General features: G+C 46.5%; 1 protein-coding gene across 2 annotated transcripts; it reads left to right on the forward strand.

Annotated features, from left to right (window-relative positions):
- Window positions 1-13,679: 13,679 nt before the first annotated feature.
- LOC148790767 (short-chain dehydrogenase/reductase 1-like) lies at window positions 13,680-17,513 on the forward strand. 2 transcript variants are annotated; one of them, XM_088889275.1, is made up of 5 exons: window positions 13,680-13,906; window positions 14,004-14,247; window positions 15,080-15,148; window positions 15,444-15,626; window positions 16,748-17,513. In XM_088889275.1, exons 1-5 carry the CDS (start codon window positions 13,866-13,868, stop codon window positions 17,111-17,113), a joined length of 903 nt encoding a protein of 300 aa, XP_088745401.1. In that variant the 5' UTR covers window positions 13,680-13,865; the 3' UTR covers window positions 17,114-17,513. The 2 variants fall into 2 exon arrangements, with proteins under 2 accessions (XP_088745401.1, XP_088745402.1); XM_088889276.1 differs by lacking the exon at window positions 15,444-15,626.
- The last annotated feature ends 7,367 nt before the right edge of the window (window positions 17,514-24,880 follow it).

Consider the following 24,880-nt stretch of genomic DNA (forward strand, 5'->3'; position numbering starts at 1 on the left):
CTCCTTCATCTCCCTCATTCTCACAAAAGAGTATAATATGATCATTTGCAAACTGTAAGTGAGTTATCACTATCCCATCCCCTCCTACTCTCCACCCTTTTATTAGGCCCACTTCATTTGCTTTCTATATCAATCTACTAAAAACCTTCACTATGATAGTAAAGAGAAAAGGAGATAAGGGGTTGCCTTGTCTAACTCCTCTTAAAGCTCCAAAGAAGCCTTTGACCACCCCATTCAATAACACTGAGAAATGGCAAGATTGTAAGCACCCTTTTACCCACTTACACCATCTTTCACTAAACCCACATTTCCTCAAGATCTCAATAAAAAACCCCTAATCTATTAGATTATAAGATTTTTCTAGATCCAACTTACATACAATGCCCTTTCCCCTTGATTTTCTAAGTCCATACACTCATTAGCTATTAATAGTTGATATATATGATATTTGTCCCTCTTGGATGAAAGTCTCTTGATGATAATTGTGGGGAGAACCTTTTTTACCTGATAGGATAGAACCTTGGACAATATCTTGTATTGGCTTGTCACCAAACTAATTCGTCAAAAGTCCTTAGGGCGACAAGCACCACGTTGTTTAGGGATGTGCCATTGGTTACCAGCATTGAACATATTCTACGTTGAAGGCCAATGGGCCAATGGGTATAGACTTGTTGTAGCAGCTTCCACTGCCTGTATTAAGGTGTTTATTGGAATGGAATCAAGGAGTGCACGGAGTAAGTAAATTAAGCACCTAAAGCATTCTTTGTAATTGGAATAAGCTACATATTTCATCTTAAACTAGCACCTGTGCACAATTCTTCTGCTATTGTAATAATTTGAAATGAAAACAATTATCTGAGGTGATCTTAATGTGTCTATTGCAAAGTACCATAATTTTCAATGAAACTATTATCATTGAGAATATTTAATAGACTGTAGAAATCAACTGGTGAAGATGGAAAGTCTTCAATGTTGCCTCTTAGGCGAGGAAACAACCATGACCATGAGACCTTAAGAAGTATGTTATGACTGTTTGTAGGATTGTGTAGATTGATGACCTTTTCTCTCTGAAGTTTCCTTAGCTAATATTCTAATAATTGGAGAGGCAAGCATTCGGCATTCAATGCAATGCATTGCAACTTGCAGACCATGTCATATGGATATGGATGATTGGCAAATCCAAAATAGAACTTTGAGTCTTTTGTCATTGCTACATTAATTGTTTCGGCTTCTCTTGTGGCAAGAGGGACAACATATTCGACATGGAAGGTTATAGGTGAAAGACTTTCTTTTATTTTCTAATTTTTGGCAATTTCACTGGGAATAAAATGGAACACCGAAATCTAAAATTGAAACTAATGGAAATAAGCACAAAAATTCAAGTCAAGAGAACTTGCAAATTATTTTTCTTAACTTGGAAAATCGATCACCGAAATTAATCCCATTAACCACATGCCATCCAATGATTTTTTTTTTGTTCGTTATTGACATTTTGTAAAAGTAAAGATCAAAATTTTAGATTACATGTGAACCTTGGATTGGGCCCAATTTTATAGGTAGTATTTAGAGGATGAGACTCGATATTAATGGTTTTGATCTATCATAAAGCCATCATCCAATCCAATGTTAGTCCAGCTATATATCTAGGGTCTTGGGAGGGGTAGATTGAGTACGTTTCTAACCTTTGGCCATGGCAAAAATCAAGCTGCAAACCCACAAGTTGGGCATTTTAGGTATTGGATTTAAACATCCGAAATCCTGTAAGGGTACCATTGATATTTCTCTCATTTAGCAGTAAAATCATCTATAGGGGATGTTCAAGGATAATGATGTGGAGGTTTTAATATTTATTAAAACTAATGTAAGAGGTGAGTGCAAGTATTACCTATATATATATATATATATGATATATGACATTTGGATTTAACCACTATGATATGCATAAAACTTCGAGATAAGTATTTAATTTATATAATATTAGTATAAGGGCATATGTTATGTATATATGTTTAGTACAGGATAAAGATATAAATTAAACATAACTTTTATGATCTGCACTAAAATCAAGGCACGTATCAACTTTATAATGGTATACATTATTTTAGGAGGAGGTTTAAGGAATTTTTTTTTTTGTATTAAAAAATAAATTTGAAATGACTTTGAAGGGTGAAATTTAGATGTGATAAAGTATTAAAATGGATAAGTTAAAATAGAAAAACATAAAATAAAATCTTATAAATAAAGGTATTTTTATCAAATTCAAGACATATATTGGAGGAAAAATTGTTAAAATCATTTTCATAAAATACCTATTTTGGGATTGATGGAGGGTGATTTGACCCGACCTCCTAACCAGGGGACACGTGGACATGACTTGACGTAAATGACAGCTCAGCATGACAGTTTGGCCACAACTCGGCGTAATGAGCTCGCTGAAAACTCAGCATGAATAGCTCGCCACAAGACGGCTCGCTACAGTTCGCTACAGAATGGCTTGCTGCAAGGCAGCCGCTATTGGAGCTTGCTACAAAGGAGCCCGCTACGAAGGAGCTCGCTATTGAGTAACTCGAAGTTTTCGGGAAACTTCTTATTCGACAAGACCGTGCCTGTCAGATTGCTCCCACGTCTCTTGTCTGGCGGCATAGCACCTGCTAGTCCAGAGGACTGCGCCCACGTCTCACGTCAGGCAGCGTCGTGCACGGCAGCTCTGCGTAACCTCTCTCAACTGACGGGACCGTACTCTGTGACGGTTACCTGCACCAGTCGAATCAGCCTGGCGAATAATGGCTGTAGTAGAGAATCAGAGGCGGTTACACCCGATTTGACAGAGCATTAGTATATAAAGGCCCCGATTTCCAAGGGGCAAGGTAATCGAAAATGGCGCATCTTCACTCTTGGCATTTATTTCTTCGTAACTCTCTCAGTTTTCCGCTGAGTTCTAACTTAAGCATCAGAGTGTTCCCGCCAGGCAAGCTCCCCGGGAATCTTTCGTTTTCTTCTCTTTCTCAGGTGCTGTCCGTTGCCATCTAGGAGAGAGGCCCCTGCTAGATAGGAGTGACCAGATCGCGTTACATCATTTGGCGCCATCTGTGGGAAACACTTCAAAAAGCCTCTCACCAAGCAACTTCAGTAAGACTTCAATGGCTTCCTCCAGTAACGCCGGATGAAGTGCTGACCAAAACACCTCCAGGGAACGATCTCAGCTCCCTATAGTTTGCATTGGCCAGTTCACTGTACCCCTCTCCGCGGACGGAGTCCCTACCCTGAGCACGCCTCAGGTCATGGCGCCAGTAAATTCTCCACTCCCTTCGCCGGTACAGGCGACTTTTGCAATACCGTCAGTTCTCCCAATGGCCGCACAAAACCAACTAGAAAACTTGGTACACTGCATGCGAACTGTGCAAGCTCAAATGCAGTAGGTCCACCAGTTCCAGTTGTACCAGCAGCAAATGCTCCACCACGTCTACCAACAACAGTACCAGCAACAGTTCCCACCGCTGCCTTAGCATCAACAGCAACTTCCACCTTGACACCCTGCTATGCAGCAGACCCAGCCCCACCGTCGCAGCGAGCGTCTCCCCGCCGAGGAGAGACCTCCAGAACTCAGAACCCTCTCGGAAGCCAGGTCTCGTCCCATGGCAGGAAGGAAAGACAAGTTACTCCCCCCACCTCGCAACCTGTTGTCAGGTCGGGGGCCTCTCAGCCAGTCAGACTCGCGTTGCCTCGGCCTTCACAGTTCGAGCTTCTGCTCGCCGAGAACCAGCTCGAGGTGCTGACCGCGGACTATAGACAAGGCCATTCAGTTCACAACCATCAGTAGCAATCCGAGCCCCACCTTGGGCTCATCGAGCTCGACAACACTGAAGCAAGCAGTACTAACACCGAGCCAGCGAAGCAACGGAGACGCCACCGAGCTTGCCGAACTGCCACTCACAACCTGCCCGAGCTCAAGGGTAACGAAGAGGTGAGCTCAGACGAAGTGAAAGCCACTCCGCTCCTCTCAGTGCCGTCCCCTTGTCTCCAGAACTTCTAGCCGTCCCTATGCTAAAGAACTTCAAGCTTCCTCCCTTGGACAAGTATGACGGATCGTTCGATCCAAATGACCATGTCGATGCCTTCCAGTCGCAGATGCACTTGGCAAGGGCCAGTGAGTCCTGCATGTGCATGGCCTTCTCCACCACCTTCAAAGGAGTAGCCTGCACATGGTACAGGAACCTTGCACCCGGGTCAATAAGAAGCTGGGCGCAGTTCATGCAAGTCTTTACCTCCCATTTCGTCACCAGCAAGTGGTGCTTGAGAACCCAAGAAAGTCTCCTCGACATAGTCTAGAGAGAAGGGGAGCCTATGCGCAACTATATCAAGCGGTTCAATGACGCTTGCCTACAGATACCCCACTTGGACCCCGCAGTGCGACTCACAGCAGCCAAGAGAGAAACTGAGTCCTCAACCCACGAGGATAGCAAGAAGAAGAAAGACCCAGCACGGGGGGCAAGACCATGTCAGCCTTTCCGAGCCCCTCCAGCAGAAAGAACTGACTATACACCCCTGAACGCGAAGCGGGCCGAGATCCTTATGGCGATCAAAGATGCCCCATATGTAAAGTGGCCACCCCGGCTGAAAGGGGACCCCAATGTAAGAAATAAGAATTTGTATTATAGTTTTCGTAAAGATCATAGTCACAATACCAAAAGTTGTAAGAACCTCCGCGATGAGACAGAAGAGCTCATTCGTCACGGATACTTAAGAAATTTTGTACAAAATAGTAATAATAAAGCAGGTTGGCAGGGGGAGCAAGGTAGAGATGATCCCGAGTCCAACATTTGGCAAGCAGAGCAGCCGCAGAGGCAGCCCTCTGAAGAGAGACCAGTTCGGGGGACTATTCATGTGATCGTCGGAGGTTCGATCATTGTGGGCTACACTTCGGTTGCAGCTCGGATTTCAACCCGTGAGGTCGGAAGGGAAGAGTAGAACCCCCCAAAGCGGCCAAGGACAGAAGACCCGATCTTCTTCACCGAGGACGATGCGTGCGGGGTCCACTACCCCCACGATGACGCGTTCGTCGTGAAGATAAGGATTAATGACTTTGAAGTCAAGCGTGTCCTCGTCGACTCCGGCAGTTCGGCAGAGATTCTTTTCAAGGCGGCATTCGATAAGCTTCAGCTCCAAGAGAGCGACCTCAAGCCCGCAAGTACTCCCTTGGTAGGCTTTAGCGGAGAGGAAGTCAGGCCCCTGGGGAGAATCATAGTACCTGTGGAGGTCGGCACTTGGCCTAGCATAGTAAGGTTCAACCACGACTTCTTGGTGGTCGCAACTCCCTCCCCGTACAACGCCATAATAGGGCAGCCCATCACCCACACTCTACGTGTAGTGGTCTCCACCTATTAGTTGGCGATGAAGTTCCCCACGGACTTCAGAGTTGGGGTAGCGCGAGGCGATCAGCTCGAGTCTCGCAAGTGCTACGTTGCCACCCTCAAAGGGAAAGCTAAGGTGGCTGACGACCTCGAGTTGGAGCGACCTACAGAGCAATGCGAAGAGCGAGCTGCACCAACGGAAGAGACTGTTCTCGTGCCCACTTCGGCGGAGGACCCAACTCGGACACTCCAGATCGGCGCTTCAGTCCAGGAGCCCCTACGATATCAACTGGTATGTTTTTTACTTCAAAATTTAGATGGTTTTGCATGGTCCGCGGTAGAGATGCCCAACATAGACCCTAGCATCGTAGCTCACAGGCTAAATACTGATCCTGAGGCCCGTTAGACAGAAGAAACGCAACTTAGCCCCGGAGCGCTGGAGAGTAGTTAACGAGGAGGTCGGGAAGCTCCTCGCAGCCGACTTCATTAGAGAGGTCCATTACCCGAGCTGGGTAGCCAACCCAGTCTTGGTAAAGAAGGCCAACGGTAAATGGCGCATGTGCAGCGATTATACCGATTTGAACCGAGCTTATCCGAAGGGTTGCTTCCCATTCCCTAAGATTGACCGCCTGGTAGATGCGACCTCAGGGCATGAGTTGTTGAGTTTCTTGGATGCCTACTCGGGTTATAACCAAATAAGAATGGACCCTACCAATGAAGAAAAAACAACTTTTATAACTGAGCTAGGCCTGTACTGTTACAAGGTCATGCCCTTCAGACTGAAAAATGCTGGGGCTACCTTCCAAAGACTTGTAAATAAGTTGTTCGAGCCGTTGATCTGCAAGAAAATAGAATGTTATGTAGACGACATGGTGATCAAAACTCAGTTTTCAAATGATTTAATAAAAGATTTGAATTCTATTTTCGAAATTTTGCATAAGTTTAACATGAAACTAAACCCAAACAAGTGTTCCTTCGGTGTCACCTCGGGTAAATTCCTAGGGTACATCGTCAATCGGCGTGGCATTGAGGCCAACCTGGAAAAAATTAAGGCAATCCAAGATATGAGACCACTCCGGAAATTGAAGGAGGATCAGAGGCTGAATGGCCGTATAGCCGCTCTGAGCTGCTTCATGTCCAAATCGGCAGATCGCTGCCTGCCTTTCTTTAAGGCAATTAAAAGCAAAGGCTTTGAATGGACTGAAGAGTGCCAGTTCGCGTTCGACGAGCTCAAAAGGTACCTCGCCAATATCCCAGTCTTAACCTGACCCGAGGAGGGTGATGTTTTGGAGCTGTACCTCTCTGCAAGTGACGAGGTGGTCATCTCGGTATTGATAAGAGAAGTAGATCGGGTCAAACGACCTATCTACTATGTTAGCAAAGTGTTGCAGGGTGCAGAGACGAGGTATCCAGAGATCGAAAAGTTGGCGTATGCGCTAGTCATTGCAGCTCGGAAGCTCCGTCCATACTTCCAAGCTCATACTGTCGTCGTCCTCACCAACAAGCCTCTGAGGCAAGTCTTGCTCAAGCCCGAGGTCTCTAGTGGTTGACAAAGTGGGCCATCGAGCTCAGCAAATACGACCTCCAATACAAGCCACGATTTGCTATCAAGGCCCAAGGCTTAGCTGACTTTGTTGCAGAATGCACTTTCAGCACCGAAATCCCCAGGCCGGTCGAGTCCGAGGCCCCCAGGTCGGATGAGCCCGAGGTTCCTAGGCCGGTTGGGCTCGAGCATCGTGAGGTAGCAACCAGTGCAGCTTCTCTCATAGTTAGATCGAATCCGAGCTAGGATGAGGAGCCCCGGATCCTTCACGTGGATGGCTCGTCCAACCAGCAGGGTAGTGGAGCTGGAATCGTTTTGTATGGGCCAAGCGGGGTGAAACTGGAGTATGCGTTACGCTTTGAGTTCACGGCGTCCAACAATGAAGCGGAGTACGAGGCGTTAATAGCGAGGCTGGCTCTAGCAAATGAAGTGAAAGCCAAGCACATCGTCATCTGCAGTGATTCTCAGCTCGTGGTCAACCAAGTTACATGTGAATATGAAGGTCGCGAGCCAACCATGATCACCTACTTAGCCAAAATAAGAGAGGCTCTGCTCAACTTCTAGTCTCACTTCATCAAACAAATCCCGAGATCTGAGAATGCTGAGGCCGACGCATTGTCCTGGTTAGCCAACACCAATGATAATACCATGAGAATCGTGTACATAGAGAACTTGCCTCGGCCTAGCATTCTTGGGGGGGGGAGCAGGGGAGGTCGGTCCTATCGGGCAAGCAGAGTGGATTGACCCGCTCGCGAGCTTCCTGCTGCACAGGACCCTCCCTATGGATCGTAATGCCACCAGAAGGGTAGAGCGCCAAGCAGCCAAATACGTCATGATAAACGAGCGACTGTACCGAAGGTCATACACGCTCCCCTATCTGCGCTGCTTACGACCTTCTGAGGCCGAGCTCGTGCTCCGCAACACTCATGAGGGCCTGTATGGTGGACACTTGGGGGGCAGGGCATTCGCCCAGACAGCGCTACGATAGGGATACTACTGGCCAACGATGAAGGCAGATTCGATCGAGCTCGTCAGAAGATGTGACAAGTGCTAGAAGCACGCCATGTTCCACCACCAGCCCGCCACCGACCTAAAATACATCACCAACCCGTGGCCTTTCGCACAATGGGGGATCGATATACTCAGACCATTTCTGGCAGCGACAGGGCAGAGGAGGTTTTTAGTGGTGGCAGTTGATTATTTCACTAAGTGGGTAGAAGCTGGACCTCTCACAACGATCACAACGCGGAATGTGCAGAACTTCTTCTAGAAGAATATAGTGTGCCGTTTCGGACTACCCTGAGTACTGATCTCTAACAATGGTAAGCAGTTCGAGGATATTAAATTTCAGAACTGGTGCAAAGATATGGGAATTCAACAAAACTTCACCTCGATGGTGCACCCTCAAGCAAATGGTCAAGCGGAGGTCACGAACAGAGCCATTCTCCGCGGACTGAAGGCACGCCTCGACCGAGCTAAGGGACTATGGGATGAACTACCCAATGTACTATGGGCCTATCAGACCACGGTAAAGACTGCAACAGGCGAGACCCCCTTCAACGTCACTTATGGCACTGAAGCAGTCATCCTAGCCGAGGTTGAGGTTCCCCCGCTACGTCTAGAAGTGTATGACGACAAAACAAACGAAGACGAGATACGCACCAACCTTGACCTACTTGACGAGGTACGAGACCTCGCATACATTAGGATCGCGGCCTACCAGCCGAGAGTAGCTCAGTACTATAATGCCTGCATCAAGAAGTGGAACCTCCGCGTCGAAGACCTGGTCCTTCGTAATGTTATGGTGCTTGAGCCCGGTGTTGGTAAGCTCGGGCCAAATTGGGAAGGACCCTATCGAGTAAAGTGGGTGCTCGGGGAAGGAATGTATGAGCTCAAAACCCTAGAAGGGAAACACGTACATCAGGCATGGAATATTGTCAACTTAAGACAATATTACCTGTAATCACCGAGCTGAGTGGACTACAAGTCGCTCTCCAAGCCTAAGGGCCAATACGCCGAGCTAACAAAGGACCTCGGCACTATAAGACCCAGTCGCCTCTTCGGCATGTGTGAACTTCAGAAGGGGGTGGACCGTAGTCACTCCTAGATCCTAAGGGCCAACACGCCGAGCTAACAAAGGACTTCGGCACTATAAGACCCAGTTGCCTCTTCGGCATGGGCGAACTACAGAAGGGGGTGGACCGTAGTCACTCCCAGAGCCTAAGGGCCAATACGCCAACCTAAAAAAAGACCTCGACACTATAAGACCCAGTTGCCTCTTCGGCATGGGCGAACTCCAGAAGGGGATGGACCGTAGTCGCTCCTAGAGCCTAAAGGCCAATACGCCATGCTAACAAAAGACCTCGGCACTATAAGACCTAGTCGCCTCTTCGGCATGAGCGAACAGAGTGGACTATAAGTCACTCCCCCAGCCTAAGGGCTAAAACGCCGAGCTAACGAAGGCCTCGACATCGTATAAGACTTAACCGCTTCATCGGCATAGCCTAAGTATTAATACCAAAGGCGTAGGCAGCTCGGGTGTGAATCCTGTGATGCATAGCCCACCCCGGTATACAAGTTAGACTCGTTAGGGACAACCGACTTCAACTTCAGTAACCCAGGTGTAGACAGGTCGGACATATGTTTTATTATGTTGCTCACCTCAGTGTACATCATAAAATCACCCCTACTAAGTACGGGGAGACAACTCGGGGTGACGATAGTCGAGAAACCCCACTTCGGGTACTTAGCTCTAACAGTTTGAGTGAAATAGTCACTTCGGACAAGGAGTAAATCACTTAGCAAAAAAAAGAGAGGAACATTTCATTACTAGTTCTTAAAAAAAAAACTGGGCCTAACAACCCGGGAAAGTACATCAAGGCAAAAAGAAAAAAGAAAACCGAGCTCAACTGCCCGAGAACAACCACTCCAAGAGATTCATTCGAAAGAAGAAAAAAAAATAGCAACCAGCCTCAATGTCCCACCACCTCTACGTCCTCGTCACTCTCCTCCAGGGAGTCGGGCTCCTCCTCCTTTGTAGTGTCCGCCGTCTCTAGGGCCAGGTCCTTCATTGTCACGTATTCAAAGTTTGAACCTTGAACGGTAGGACTTTGAGCCACACTCGACATGGAGGTCATGGAACTGCTGGGACTCTTTAAAGTCCTCCACCGCCTTATTCCGCTCTTCCTCCACCGCGGCGTTGAAGTTTTGGGTGCGCTCATGGAGCGTGGACTCCAAGCTCTGGACCCGCTGACGAAGATGCTCCCTCTCCGTTGTCACCCTCGAAGACTCCTCCCTGTAACGGGCGCTCTCCTCAAACAATCGGGAGATCCGCGCTTCCTGGTCCCTAACGAGCAGCTCCTGAGCCTCGCTCCCCTTCTAAGCCTGGAGGACCTCACCCCAGGCCTGGTTGAGCTCACGTTGGAGCCTCCACACTTCCTACCTCTGTTTGGTGGCGTCCTGGGAGTGAATAGAAGTCTGACAGGCCATGGAGTGGATGGCGGAGTTCAGCTGCCAATAGAAAGCCGAGGTAAGTAAAAAAAAAAACAAAAGAAAAAGAGAAAGGGGGGAGAAAAAGGGAAGAAGCAGGCACTTACCACCATGTAGTGAGTCAAGGCCAGCTTGGAGAACGACCTAGGGTGCATCCCGCCCTAGTCCGTGATCACATCATGACTGACCGCCTGCCGGCTCGTCCACGAGGCCATGAGGAAGTTGGCGACTCTTTCATCCCTCCCCTCGGTAGGAAACCGTGGGAAGACGGTGGGGCCGGACCGCGTGGCTAGAGGGTATTGCCCCTGGGGTGGGACCTCTTCTTCTTCGCCTCCCGCGACTACTCCCTCGAACGACACAGGTGGGACCTCCGGTGGCGGAACAAAGGCTGGGTCCGCAACCTCAAAAAAAAAAAGAGAGAGAAGGCGACCTAAAGGTAACTGCACGAGCTTGTCCTCAGCCAAGTAATCCGAACAGAGAAAGCCGACCCCCGCCCAGGACTGCAGCGTTTCCCGAACCTTCGGGTCCAAGTCAACGCCCGGATCCTGAATGGCGGCCCTCCAGTGGGTTGGAAAGGGCCACCCCTCGGAGTTGCGAACTACAAAATAACCCCGCTTCCTGGCTGGGATCCTGTTAGGCAGCTCGTAGAGAAGCTTAAAGCCCGGACGGGGGGAAAAGTAATAAGAGCGCCTTTCTTGAGGGGCTCCGGGGGAGGCATTCTTAATTGACAAGATAGAGGCAAAGGTATCAAGGGAAAGAGGAAGACAGTACTCAAAGAACAGGGAAATAGTCCCCACCAAGTTCCAAACAGAGTTCGGGTGCAGTTGGTTTATGTTGACTATCAAAGGGTGTAGAGGGAGTCAGAGACTAGCAACGAGCTGCTCCTCAAAGATCCCGATCTTGTCGTGATCGTGTTCCGAAGGATAGTTGCCGGATGGGAGGCCGTAAATAAGATCCTTGGGGAGGTTATAATGAAAGACTAGGGCCTGAAGTCTCTCCATAGACATGGAGGAAGGGCCGAAGCTATCCGGCTCTCGACCCCGGGAAGTGGAAGCCAAATTACCAGAGGCTTCCCGAGCCTCCAAAGACCGCCCTTCAGGGAAACCCCAAGCTCCCCCTGAGCTCGAGGAGACCTCGCCCTGGTTACCGTCCCACGGGTACCCAGACATTGTTGGACAAGACAGGGGACTCACCAGAAAAAAAAATGAACTGAGAAAGCGATGCGAACGGGGAGAGCTCGAGCAAACAAAGCGAAGGCGCGACCTCAAAACCGAAAGCAAAGCAAGTTGGTGTAAAAAAAATAAGGCCTGGGGTCCTCCTATTTATAGCCACTGTGCCTGAAAGCCAACGACTCCGATTGAAGCGAATCCAATGGCTCGCAATGAAGACGACCGCACATCTTCCGAAACTGAAGGCAGTTTGGCATGTTTTTTGGCGCCCGAAAAACCTGAAAACCACGCGCGGTCAGTCAAAGTAATTTGAATTGCGGGTCAAATCCACCCGTCATTTCATGAACTCCCCGCGCTAGAGCAAGACCCTTAGCTCGAGGAGTGGGGGGCAATTGATGGAGGATGATTTGACCCGACCTCCTAACCAGGGGACACGTGGACATGACTCGACATAAATAACAACTCAGCATGACAGCTTGGCCACAACTCGGCGTAATGAGCTCACTGAAAACTCGGCATGAATAGCTCGCCACAAGACAACTCCCTACAACTCGCTTCAACTCACTACAGAATGGCTTGCTGCAAGGCAGCCGCTATTGGAGCTCGCTACAAAGGAGCTCGCTACGAAGGAGCTCGCTATTAAGTAACCCGGAGTCTTCAGGAAACTTCTTATCCGATAAGACCATGCCTGTCAGACTGCTCCCACATCTCTTGTCTAGCGGTGCAGCACCTGCCAGTCTAAAGGACTGCGCCCACGTCTCACGTCAGACGGCGTTGTGCACACCAGCTCTGTGTAACGTCTCTCAACTGACGGGACCGTACTCTGCGACGGTTACCTGCACCAGTCGAATCAGCCTGGCGAATAACGGCTGTAGTAGAGAATCAGAGGCGGTTACACCTGATTTGACAGAGCATCAGTATATAAAGGCCCCGATTTCCAAGGAGCAAGGTAATTGAAAATGACGCATTTTCACTCTTGGCATTTATTTTTTCCTGACTCTCTCAGTTTTCTGCTGAGTTCTAACTTAAGCATCGGAATGTTCCCGCCGGGTGAGCTCCTCGGGAATCCTTCATCTTCTTCTCCTTCTCAGGTGCTTTCTGTTGCCAGTTAAGAGTGAAGCCCCTACCAGATAGAAATGACCAGATCGCACTACATCAGGGATCATATTTCAATCTTCCCTTAACAAACCTCCCGTCTTTTGGTGATCAAAGGTGGTGGTACAAGTCAATAGGTAAATAAGATTGAAACAATGAACACGACATGTCTCACATATTTTACTTCATAATCATGGGTTGAGTTCTAATGACCTAGTAGCTCAGATGGTCATTTGGCATCTTTCTCATAAATTCTTTATCGTGGAGTTAGTGGATCTCATGTGTTCCTTGCTTTGTCCCCGACCATTAGACCTGTTCACATGCTGGATTTTAGGCCCAATTTTACACTGTTTCAGGCTTGGGATTTCGGGATGGATGCATTTAAATTTTGATAAAAACCAAGCCCGACCCTGGATCATACCATTAGCACTCAATCAGCATATTGATGTGGTGTTTGGTATTGCAACCAATTTTTATTTTTATTTTTGTTTGGACTCAGTTTAAATAAAGTACAAATACAAATATGTAGAATGCAAAACCTTATAATTCGCATTATTTTGTATATATCTGCACAGTACATATTTCCAAACTCAGCCTTAATTCCTGAACGTGTCATAACAAATATGCGTTCTTTTAAGTTCCAAAATATGTATATCACACCTTGCAACATTTGATAAACATGGATTTAATATATTTTGAAAAATATAAAATATTTATATTTTAAAATTCTAATATTTTGAAATATTAGACGGAACTATTTCTAATATTTAAATTTTAAAAATATTTATATTGATTTATATCACTATAATATATATATGGTGAGTTCTAGAATATAGAGAGGAAAGTATATGGAAAATATGAGGCATGGCGGCGCCGGATAAATGGACTAGAATTTTTGAGAGATTGGGATTGTGAGATCCATGAGAGATTAAAAATCACATCAAGCTCAATATTACTGTGAATTGACTTTTACTAATCAATCAGAGGTAACGGTCTAATTTAAAATATTAGAAAAGCACAAAAATTTCCAGAAACAAAACAAAGAGGCCTGTGAATATATAGGACCATTTCTAGCTAGCTATCTGCACTTAATGAGCTATTTCTAGTTCCAACATCCGTCGGTTATACGAGACAATAAGGATCTATATCTCATCTCCTTCACTTGCAGACCAAAAAGAAGAGATCTTTGGCTATAATCCTCCGGACAAATTCATCGAAATGGCGGAAACAATCGAAAGTCCTACTCTTGCCACAAAGAGGTAGTTGATATGTTTGCTACTTAAGATTAATCAAATCATTCCTGTTAACGTTCTGATCGCATCCTCCAACATCTCCAATTGTGGGTCTGTTTTGCAGGTGTGCAGTTGTTACAGGAGCCAATAAAGGGATTGGACTGGAGATCTGTCGACAGTTAGCATCTAAAGGTGTACTGGTGGTGTTAACAGCTAGAGATGAGAAGAAGGGTCTCCAGGCTGTTGAAAATCTCAAAGCCACCGGACTCTGTAATGTGATTTTTCATCAGCTAGATGTGATGGATCCCTCTAGTATTGCTTCTCTGGGAGATTTTGTCAAATCTCATTTTGGGAAGCTTGATATCTTGGTAACATTATTTAATTGGAACCAACGCTTTACAACATGAATGTATCTGTTTTTGTTTTCAAAGGCAAAGATAAGTTGGTTTTGTTTCAAATTAAAAAAATATTATATGTTTATGATATTGGTTTTTAAAACAAAAACAATGTTTTTAGTATAAAAGTTATATGATTTATGGAATATGCATGAACATGTTGTAGAACACCCCTTAAAAAGGAATATTTTTCAAATTACAACATGAATGTTTTTGTTTTCGTTTGTTTTTTTAAGTTGCCACCTTGGAAAAAAAAATTGCATTTAACTGTGTCCTTGCATTGAAAAGCAGAGACGAGTTGGTTTTTGTTAAAAAAACAAAAAATACATTAGGGCTAGCTGCAAACATTATCTGAATTTGAATTTGATCCTATTAAGGGTGATCTGAATTTGACCCATTTAGAATTGGATCAAATATGGATTTACCCCTCTGATCCGATATAATCTGATTCAATTCGATTTAAATATATATGCTCATGTATAACTTAAAAATTATCTTATATCTTTCACTGAAGTTGGTCTCAATGCATGTTTTATTTTCACTAAATTGATGTCATAGGCTCAAGTTTTGTACAAATAAATTTCGATTCATTTTATTCATAAAATGATCCAATTATAATCCGAATTCAATTTGAAGTCGCTAGATATCTGATGGATATGATCCGGTTCTGAATATAACAAATTAAATTTGAATATACTTATATCTGATTTGGATTCAATCCGATCCATTTGCAGTCCTATAATACATGTTTTTTAAATCATCAAAATGAAATGAATACATGAAAGAGAAATCGAATCCTTTGCAGGTGAACAACGCTGGGATAAGTGGAGCGATAGTAGACTTTGATGCTTTCCTGAAACTTCTGACTATTGAGGTAGAGTATAATCTCGCCTTTTATCAACCTACTTATTTTTTCTGCAACCTAGTCCTTTCATCAAGCTTCTCACAAGGCGATAGCTGAATCTATTATTTAACATATTAACGATTGTTAACTTTATCTCAACGGCTGAACCTAGTGAGCCATATAACTTGTTAGCAGAGTTGCTAACCAGAATTGTTGTATAGATAAACAATTATTGGGTCAAAGAGAAAATTTTATTATTGTGGAGGATGTGGGTGCCATAGTGTTATTAGCTACCAAACAGACTGAGGTTGTTACATTGATGCAGAGAATAGATGAGAAACCAAATTGGAAAGAAGTAGTAATAAGCGAAACTTACGAATTGACAGAAGAATGTCTGCAAACAAACTACTATGGAGCTAAAAGACTGAGTGAAGCACTTATTCCCCTCCTTCAGCTATCTGATTCAGCAAGAATTGTTAATGTTTCCTCTTCCATGGGGAAACTACAGGTATAAAATCTTCCTTCGAATCAAAACAATTGGCAATCCTTAATTGTATTATACGAAAGAAATTGCATGTGGCATGTGAAGGCAACGACAACTTAACTTCTCTCAGATAGGGATGGGGATTGTTTTGGTGGGGTACTGGGAATGGGGACGGGGATTAATAAGAATTCCCGTATAAAATGCTATTTATATTAAATATTTATTATTATATTATATATATATATATATATATCAAACCATATTTAAAACATTATTTATAATAAGTAAATTCATTTAAAAAAAAATACTGTTATTTAAAAAATTTTGAAGATTCGGGTCCCTGTGGGGAACCATCTCTATCAGAGATCGGGGATAGAGACTAATTTCATAATCGGGGGCGGAGATGGAGAATATGATCCCTGCCCCGTTGCCATTCCTACTCTGAGATTCTGGCTGACCCATGCATCTTGGTGGTTTTTCTACTATCAAATGAAGCAAATTATTACTTTTACCCCATTAACTGAATTTTACTTTGTATATATTTTATTTTTAGTAAGGCTATGTTTGTCTGTAGCAGTGTTTTCCCGTTAACCCATATGGTCGGGGTGTTCGGCCTGGAAATCGTCTAGGCAATCGGTTCCGTTTCACCCTTAACTCGATCCTTGGTAAAATACTGTTGATTTGGTCAGTGAGCTACCGACCTGGGCGTTCGAACCAGATGATCGAATTGTCAACCCAAAAACCGGTGGCTAGAACGATTCTGATTCTAAATTGGTTTTTAAAATCCTTGGCTTGCAGTACAAATCTTATCGAATGCAAATTTTGATCTGGTTCAGTTTTATATTTGTTTGCAACTATGATTTGCATTATTATTTCATACAAAAGTGTCCTCATTTGCACTTGCTAGCAGTATAAATCTTGCATTCAAAAAGCTGATGCAAAATTTGCACCACCTAGCCTTCTTTCCTACCACAATTCTATATATATGGAGATCATATCATTTTGCTTCATACTCCATGATTTTACTTCTGATAAACAAGTCGAATTTAAAGCAAAAGTAAATCAGAAATTTACACGAATTTAAATGAGTGGAAGGCTGTGCATGCATTACCGAATAATTGACGCTGGTTTTCTTAATGTTGCAGCATATCTCCCATGAAAGAGCTAAAGAGGTGTTGAGTGATATTGATGGCATCACGGAAGAGAAAGTGGATGAAGTGATAAATGAGTTTCTAAAGGATTTCAGGGAAGGTTCTTTGGAATCTAGAGGCTGGCCTTCTTTGTCTGCCTATATAGTCTCTAAGGCGGCTCTCAATGCATATACACGGATTCTAGCAAAGAAGCTTCCCAATTTCTGCATAAACTGTGTCTGTCCTGGTTTTGTGAAAACGGATATCAACGAAAATACCGGTGTTTTAACTGTTGAAGAAGGTGCTGTGAGGTTGGCTTTGCTCCCTGATGGTGGACCTTCTGGCCTATTCTTTTCTCGTAAGGAATCATCATCCTTTTAACTTTATTTGGAAGGTTTAGACCCAACTTCAATTCACCGATCAAAAATAAAGTGGAGAAGTTCATGTGCTCTCACAACTCTTTGCGCCATTAATTTGTACTATGCTGCTTTTCATTTTTATAGTCTTTTAAGGATATTACTCATTTTTAGTTTTTAGTTTTATTTTTGGAGTTGATTTGTTTTTTAGTTTTTTGAATCTGCTCCGAATGAAGACAAAATTTTATAGTGTTTTTTGTTTAAAGTGTAAGGCTTGGCCTGCCTTATTCAGCTTATGAGTCCGATTTGAATATATACGAAGAATTATGTATTTTGGGTTTTTTTTTTCTTGTATACTTTTCGTCTTTATCTTGTTTGGAAAAGTCAAAAGACTTTGGATGTATTTGAGGTTTATGTTTTTCTATGAATGAGATTGTGAGTGTATAGCTTTGTATTCTTTTTCATTGCTTATATTGGTATTATTTGGCCAAAACTTTTTGCTACATACATATCAGAGGCTGGAGAAATGATTTAACACTTTGAAAATCTCTTTATGCAAAATTTGCATGGATAGAGTCCCTACCCTAACCGTCAGTTCTCCCGGTGGCCGCACAGAACCAACTAGAAAACTTGGTATACTGCATGCGAGCTGTGCAAGCTCAAATGCAGTAGGTCCACCAGTTTCAGCTATACTAGCAACAAATGCTCCACCGCGTCTACCAACAGAAGTACCAACAGTAATTCCCATCGCTGCCTTAGCATCTACAGCAAGTTCCACCTCGACACCCCGCTATGCAGCAGGCCCAGCCCCACCGTCGCAGTGAGCGTCTCCCCCGCCGAGGAGAGACCTCCCGAACTCAAAACCCTCTCGGAAGCTAGGTCTCGTCCCTTGGCAGGAGGGAAAGACAAGTTACTCCCCCCACCTCGCAGCCTATAGTCAGGTCGGGGGCCTCTCAGCCAGTCAGACCCGCGTCGCCTCAACCTTCATAGTTCGAGCTTCCACTCACCGAGAACCAGTTCGAGGTCTTGGCCGTGGACTGTAGACAAGGCCCTTCAGTTCACAGCCATCAGCAGCAATCTGAGCCCCATCCTGGGCCCATCGAGCTCGGCAACATAGAAGCAAGCAGTACTAACGCCGAGCCAGCGAAGCAGCGGAGTCACCGCCGAGCTCGCCAAACTGCCACTCACAACCTGCCCGAGCTCAAGGGTAAGGAAGAGGTGAGCTTGGACGAAGTGAAAGACACTCCACTCCTCTCAGTGCCGTCCCCCCTGTCTCCAGAACTTCTAGCCGTCCCTATGCCAAAGGACTTCATGCTTCCTCCCTTGGACAAGTATGACGGATTGTTTGATCCAAATGACCATGTTGACGCCTTCCAGTCGCAGATGAACTTGGCAAGGGCCAGTGAGTCCTGCATGTGCGTGGCCTTCTCCACCACCTTCAAAGTTGTAGCCCGCACATGGTACAGGAACCTCCCGCCCGGGTCAATAAGAAGCTGGGCGCAATTCGTGCAAGTCTTTACCTCCCATTTCGTCACCAGCAAGCGGTGCCAGAGAACCCAAGAAAGCCTCCTCGGCATAGTCCAGAGAGAAGGGGAGCCTATCCGCAGCTATATCAAGTGGTTCAATGACGCTTGCCTAGAGATACCCCACTTGGACCCCGCAGTGCGACTCACAACAGCCAAGAGAGGCATAATGCACAAGGAGTTCAAGTGGCATGTAGTTGTCAACCAGCCTAAGACTGTGACCGAGTTCCTCAAGCTCGCGGACCAATTCATAGGGATGGAGGAGGAGATTAACTAAAAGAATGAAAATGTGCCTGAAAAGAGGAAAAGAGAAACTGAGTCCTCGACCCACAGGGACAGCAAGAAGAAGAAAGACCCAGCTCGGGGGGCAAGACCAGGTCAGCCTTTCCGAGCCCCTCCAGCAGAAAGAACTGACTATACAACCCTGAACGCGAAGCGGGCCGAGATCCTTATGGCGATCAAAGATGCCCCATATGTGAAGTGGCCACCCTGGCTGAAAGGGGACCCCAATGTATGAAATAAGAATCTATATTGTAGTTTTCGTAAAGATCCCGGTCATAGTACCGAAATTTGTAAGAACCTCCGCAATGAGATTGAAGAGCTCATTCATCGCAGATACTTAAGAAATTTTGTACAAAACAGTAATAATAAAGCAGGTCGGCAAGGGGAGCAAGGTAGAGATGATCCCAAGTCCACCAGCAGGCAAGTAGAGCAGCCGCAGAGGCAGCCCCCTGAAGAGAGACCAGTTCGGGGGACTATTCATGTGATCGTCGGAGGTTTGATCATCGTGGGCTGCACTTCGGCTGCAGCTCGGATTTCAGCCCATGAGGTCGGAAGGGAAGAACAGAACCCCCCGAAGCGGCCAAGAACAGAAGACCCGATCTTCTTCACCGAGGATGACGCGCGCAGGGTCCACTACCCCCATGATGACGCGCTCGTCGCGAAGATAAGGATTAATGACTTTGAAGTCAAGCTTGTCCTCGTCGACTCCGGCAGTTCGGCATACATTCTTTTCAAGGCAGCATTCGACAAGCTTCAGCTCCAAGAGAGCGACCTCAAGCCCGCAAGTACTCCCTTGGTAGGCTTCAGCGGAGAGGAAGTCAGGCCCCTAGGGAGAATCACAGTACCTGTGGAGGTCGGCACATGGCCTAGCATAGTAAGGCTCAACCACGACTTCTTGGTGGTCGCAACTCCCTCCCCGTACAATGCCATAATAGGGCAGCCCATCACCTAGGCTCTACGTGCGGTGGTCTCCATCTATTATTTGGCGATGAAGTTCCCCACGGACATCGGAGTTGGGGTAGCGCGAGGCAATCATCTCGAGTCTCGCAAGTGCTACGTCACCGCCCTTAAAGGGAAAGCCAAGGTGGCCGACGACCTCGAGCTGTAGCGACCTACGAAGCAATGCGAAGAGCGAGCTGCTCCTACGGAAGAGACTGTTCCCGTGCCCATTTCGGCGGAGGACCCAACACGGACACTCTAGATCGGCGCTTCAGTCCAGGAGCCCCTACGATCTCAACTGGTAAGTTTTTTACTTCAATATTTAGATGTTTTTGCATGGTCTACGGTAGAGATGCCCTGCATAGACCAAAGCATCATAACTCACTAGCTAAATACTGATCCTGTAGTTAGGCCCGTTAGACAGAAGAAACGCAACTTAGCCCCGGAGCGCTGGAGAGCAGTTGACGAGGAGGTCGGGAAGCTCCTCGCAGCCAACTTCATCAGAGAGGTCCATTACCCAAGGTGGGTAGCCAACCAGTCTTGGTAAAGAAGGCTAATAGTAAATGGCACATGTGCGTCGATTATACCGACCTGAACTGAGCTTATCCGAAGGATTGCTTCCCACTCCCCAAGATTGACCGCCTGGTAGACGCGACCTCAGGGCATGAGTTGCTGAGTTTCTTGGACGCCTACTCAGGCTATAACTAGATAAGAATGGACCCTACCGACGAAGAAAAAAACAACTTTTATAACTGAGCTAGGCCAGTACTGTTACAAGGTCATGCCCTTCAGACTGAAAAATGCCGATGCTACCTTTCAAAGACTTGTAAATAAGTTGTTCGAGTCATTGATCGGCAAGAAAATAGAATGTTATGTAGATGACATGGTCGTCAAAACTTAGTTTTAAATGATTTAATAAAAGATTTGCATTCTATTTTCGAAATTTTGCGTAAGTTTAACATGAAACTAAACCCAAACAAGTGTGCCTTCGGTGTCACCTCGAGTAAATTCTTAGGGTACATCGTCAATCGGCGTGGCATTGAGGCCAACCCAGAAAAAATTAAGGCAATCCTAGATATGAGACCATCCCGGAAATTGAAGGAGGTTCAGAGGCTGAATGGCCGTATAGCTGCTCTAAGTCGCTTCATGTCCAAATCGGTAGATCGCTGCATGCCTTTCTTTAAGGCAATTAAAATCAAAGAATTTGAATGGACCGAAAAATGCCAGATTGCGTTTGACGAGCTGATAAGGTACCTCGCCAGTATCCCAGTCTTAACCTGACCAGAGGAGGGTGATGTTTTGGAGCTATACCTCTCTGCAAGTGACGAGGTGGTCAGTTCGGTATTGATAAGAGAAGCAGATCGGTTCCAACGACCTATCTACTATGTTAGCAAAGTGTTGTAGGATGCAGAGACGAGGTATCCAAAGATCGAAAAGTTGGCGTATGCACTAGTCATTGTAGTTTGGAAGCTTCATCCATACTTCCAAGCTCATACTGTCGTCGTCCTCACCAACAAGCCTCTGAGGAAAGTCTTGCTCAGGCCAGAGGTCTCTGGTAGGTTGACAAAGTGGGCCATCGAGCTCAGCAAATACGACCTCCAATACAAGCCGCGAACTGCTATCAAGGCCCAAGACTTAGCTGACTTTGTCGCGGAATGCACTTTCAGCACCAAAGTCCCCAAGTCGATCGAGCCCGAGGCCCCCAGGTCGGATGAGCCCGAGGTTCCCCGGCCGGTTGGGCTCGAGCACCGTGAGGTAGCAACCAGTGCGGCTTCTCTCCTAGTTAGATCGAACCCGAGCTGGGATGAGGAGCCCTGGATCCTTCACGTGGATGGCTCGTCCAACCAGCAGGGCAGCGGAGCTGGAATCGTTTCGTATGGGCCAAGCAGGGTGAAACTGGAGTATGCGTTACGTTTTGAGTTCGCGGCGTCCAACAATGAAGCGGAGTATGAGGCATTAATAACCGGGTGGGCTCTAGCAAATGAAGTGAAAGCCAAGCACATCGTCATCTGCAGTGATTCTCAGCTCGTGGTCAACCAAGTTACAAGTGAATATGAAGCTCGTGAGCCAACCATGATCGCCTACTTAACCAAAGTAAGAGAGGCTCTGCTCAACTTCCAGTCTCACTTCATCAAGCAAATCCTGAGATCTGAGAACACTGAGGCCGACGCCCTGTCCTTGTTAGCCAACACTAGTGATAATACCCTGAGAACCGTGTACATAGAGAACTTGCCTTAGCCTATTATTCTCGGGGGGGCATGGGAGGTCGGTCTTGTCGAGCAAGCAGAGCCGAGCTGGATCGACCCGCTCGCGAGCTTCCTGCTGCATGGGACTCTCCCTTATCTGCGTTGCTTGCGACCTTCTGAGGCCGAGCTCGTGCTCCGCGACACTCATGAAGGCCTGTGCAATGGACACTTGGGGGGCAGGGCACTCGCCCAGAAAGCGCTACGACAGGAATACTACTGGCCAACGATGAAGGCAGATGTGATCGAGCTCGTCAGAAGATGTGACAAGTGCCAGAAGCACGCCAACATCCACCACCAGCCCGCCGCCAACCTAAAATACCTCACCAGCCCATGGCCTTTCGCATAATGGGGGATCGATATACTCGGACCATTTTCGGTAGCGACAGGGCGGAGGAGGTTCTTAGTGGTGGCAGTTGATTATTTCACTAAGTGGGTAGAAGCTGAACCTCTCACAACGATCACAGCGCGGAATGTGCAGAACTTCTTCTAGAAGAATATAGTGTGCCGTTTCGGACTACCCCGAGTACTGATCTCTGACAATGGTAAGCAGTTCGAGGATATTAAATTCCTGAACTGGTGCAAAGATATGGGAATTCAACAAAACTTCACCTCGGTGGTGCACCCTCAAGCAAACGGTCAAGTGGAGGTCACGAACAGAGCCATTCTCCGCGGACTGAAGGCACGCCTCGACCGAGCTAAGGGACTATGGGTAGACGAACTACCCAGTGTACTATGGGCTTATCGAACCACAGTAAAGACCGCAACAGGCGAGACCCCATTCAACCTCACTTATGGCATTGAAGCAGTCATCCCAGTTGAGATCGAGGTTCCCACGCTACGTCTAGAAGTGTATGACAGACAAAACAAACGAAGACGAGATACACACCAACCTCGACATACTTGATGAGGTACGTGACCTCACATACATTAGAACCGGGGCCTATCAGCAGAGAGTAGCTCGGTACTATAACGCCAGGGTTAAGAAGCGGAACCTCCGTGTTAGAGACCTGGTCCTTTGTAAAGTTATGGTGCCTGAGCTCGATGTTGGTAAGCTCGGGCCGAATTCGGAAGGACCCTACTGAGTAAAGCGGGTGCTCGGGGAAGGAACATATGAGCTCGAAACCCTAGAAGGGAAACAAGTACCTCAGGCATGGAATATTGTCAACTTAAGGCAATATTACCTATAATCACCGAGCTGAGTGGACTACAAGTCACTCTCCAAGCCTAAGGACCAATACGCCGAGCTAACAAAGGACCTCGGCACTATAAGACCTAGTCACCTCTTCGGCATGGGCGAACTCCAGAAGGGGGTGGACCGTAGTCACTTTTAGAGTCTAAGGGCCAATACGCCGAGCTAACAAAGGACCTCGGCACTATAAGACCTAGTCGCCTCTTCGGCATTGCGAACTCCAGAAGGGGGTGGACCGTAGTCGTTCCTAGAGCCTAAGGGCCAATACGCCAAGCTAACAAAAGACCTCGGCACTATAAGACCCAGTCGCCTCTTCGGCATGGGCGAACTCCAGAAGGGGGTGGACTGTAGTCGCTCCTAGAGCCTAAAGGCCAATACGCCAAGCTAACAAAAGACCTCAGCATTATAAGACCCAGTCGCCTCTTCGGCATGGGCAAACTCTAGGAGAGTGGACTATAAGTCACTCCCCCAGCCTAAGGGCTAAAACGCCGAGCTAATGAAGACCTTGGCACCGTATAAGACTTAACTGCTTCATCGGCATTGGCTAAGTATTAATACCAATGGCGCAGGTAGCTCGGGTGTGAATCCTGTGATGCATAGCCCACCCTTGTATACAAGTTGGACCCGTTAGGGACAACCGACTTCAACTTCAATAACCAAGGTGTAGACAGGTCGGGCAGATGCCTTATTATGTTGCTCACCTCGGTGTACATCATAAAATCACCCCTACTAAGTACGGGGAGATAGCTCGGGGTGACGATAGTCGAGAAACCCCACTTCGGGTACATAGCTCTAACAGTTCGAGTGAAATAGTCACTTCGGAAAAAGAGTAAATCACACAACACTTAGCCAAAAAAAGAGAGGAACATTTCATTACTAGTTCTTAAAAAAAAAAAAAAAAAAAAAGAAAAGAAAAGAAAACCAAGCTCAGCTGCCCGGGAACAACCACTACAAAAGATTCATTCATTCAGAAGAAAAAAAAAGAACAACCAGCCTCAAGGTCCCACCACCTCTACGTCCTCGTCGCTTTCCTCCAGGGAGTCGGGCTCCTCCTCCTTCGCAGTGTCCACCGTCTCTGGGGCTAGGTCCTTCATTGTCACACCTTCAAGGTTAAGGCCAGAGAACTTCTTCCGGACCAGCCATCGACAAAGCTTGAACCCTGAATGGTAGGACTTCGAGCCGTACTCGACCTTGAGGTCATTGAATTGCTGGGACTCTTTAAAGTCCTCCATCACCTTAGCCTACTCTTCCTCCACCACGGCGTCGAAGTTTCGGGTCCGCTCATGGAGTGTGGACTCCAAGCTCTGGACCTGCTGACGAAGAAACTCCCTCTCCGTCGTCACCCTCGAAGACTCCTCCCTGTAACGGGCGCTCTCCTCAAACAATCGGGAGATCCGCGCTTCCTGGTTCCTAATGAGCAGCTCCTGGGCCTCGCTCCCCTTTTGAGCCTAGAGGACCTCACCCCGGGCCTGGTCGAGCTCGCGTTGGAGCCTCCGCACTTCCGACCTCTGTTTGGTGGCATCCTGAGTGTGAATAGCAGTTTGACAGGCCATGGCGTGGATGACGGAGTTCAGCAGCCAATAGAAAGCCGAGGTAAGTAAAAAAAAAAAAAT

Source organism: Nelumbo nucifera, chromosome 6, assembly GCF_055504915.1.
Source record: "Nelumbo nucifera cultivar China Antique chromosome 6, China Antique-T2T, whole genome shotgun sequence".
Taxonomy (NCBI): domain Eukaryota; kingdom Viridiplantae; phylum Streptophyta; class Magnoliopsida; order Proteales; family Nelumbonaceae; genus Nelumbo; species Nelumbo nucifera.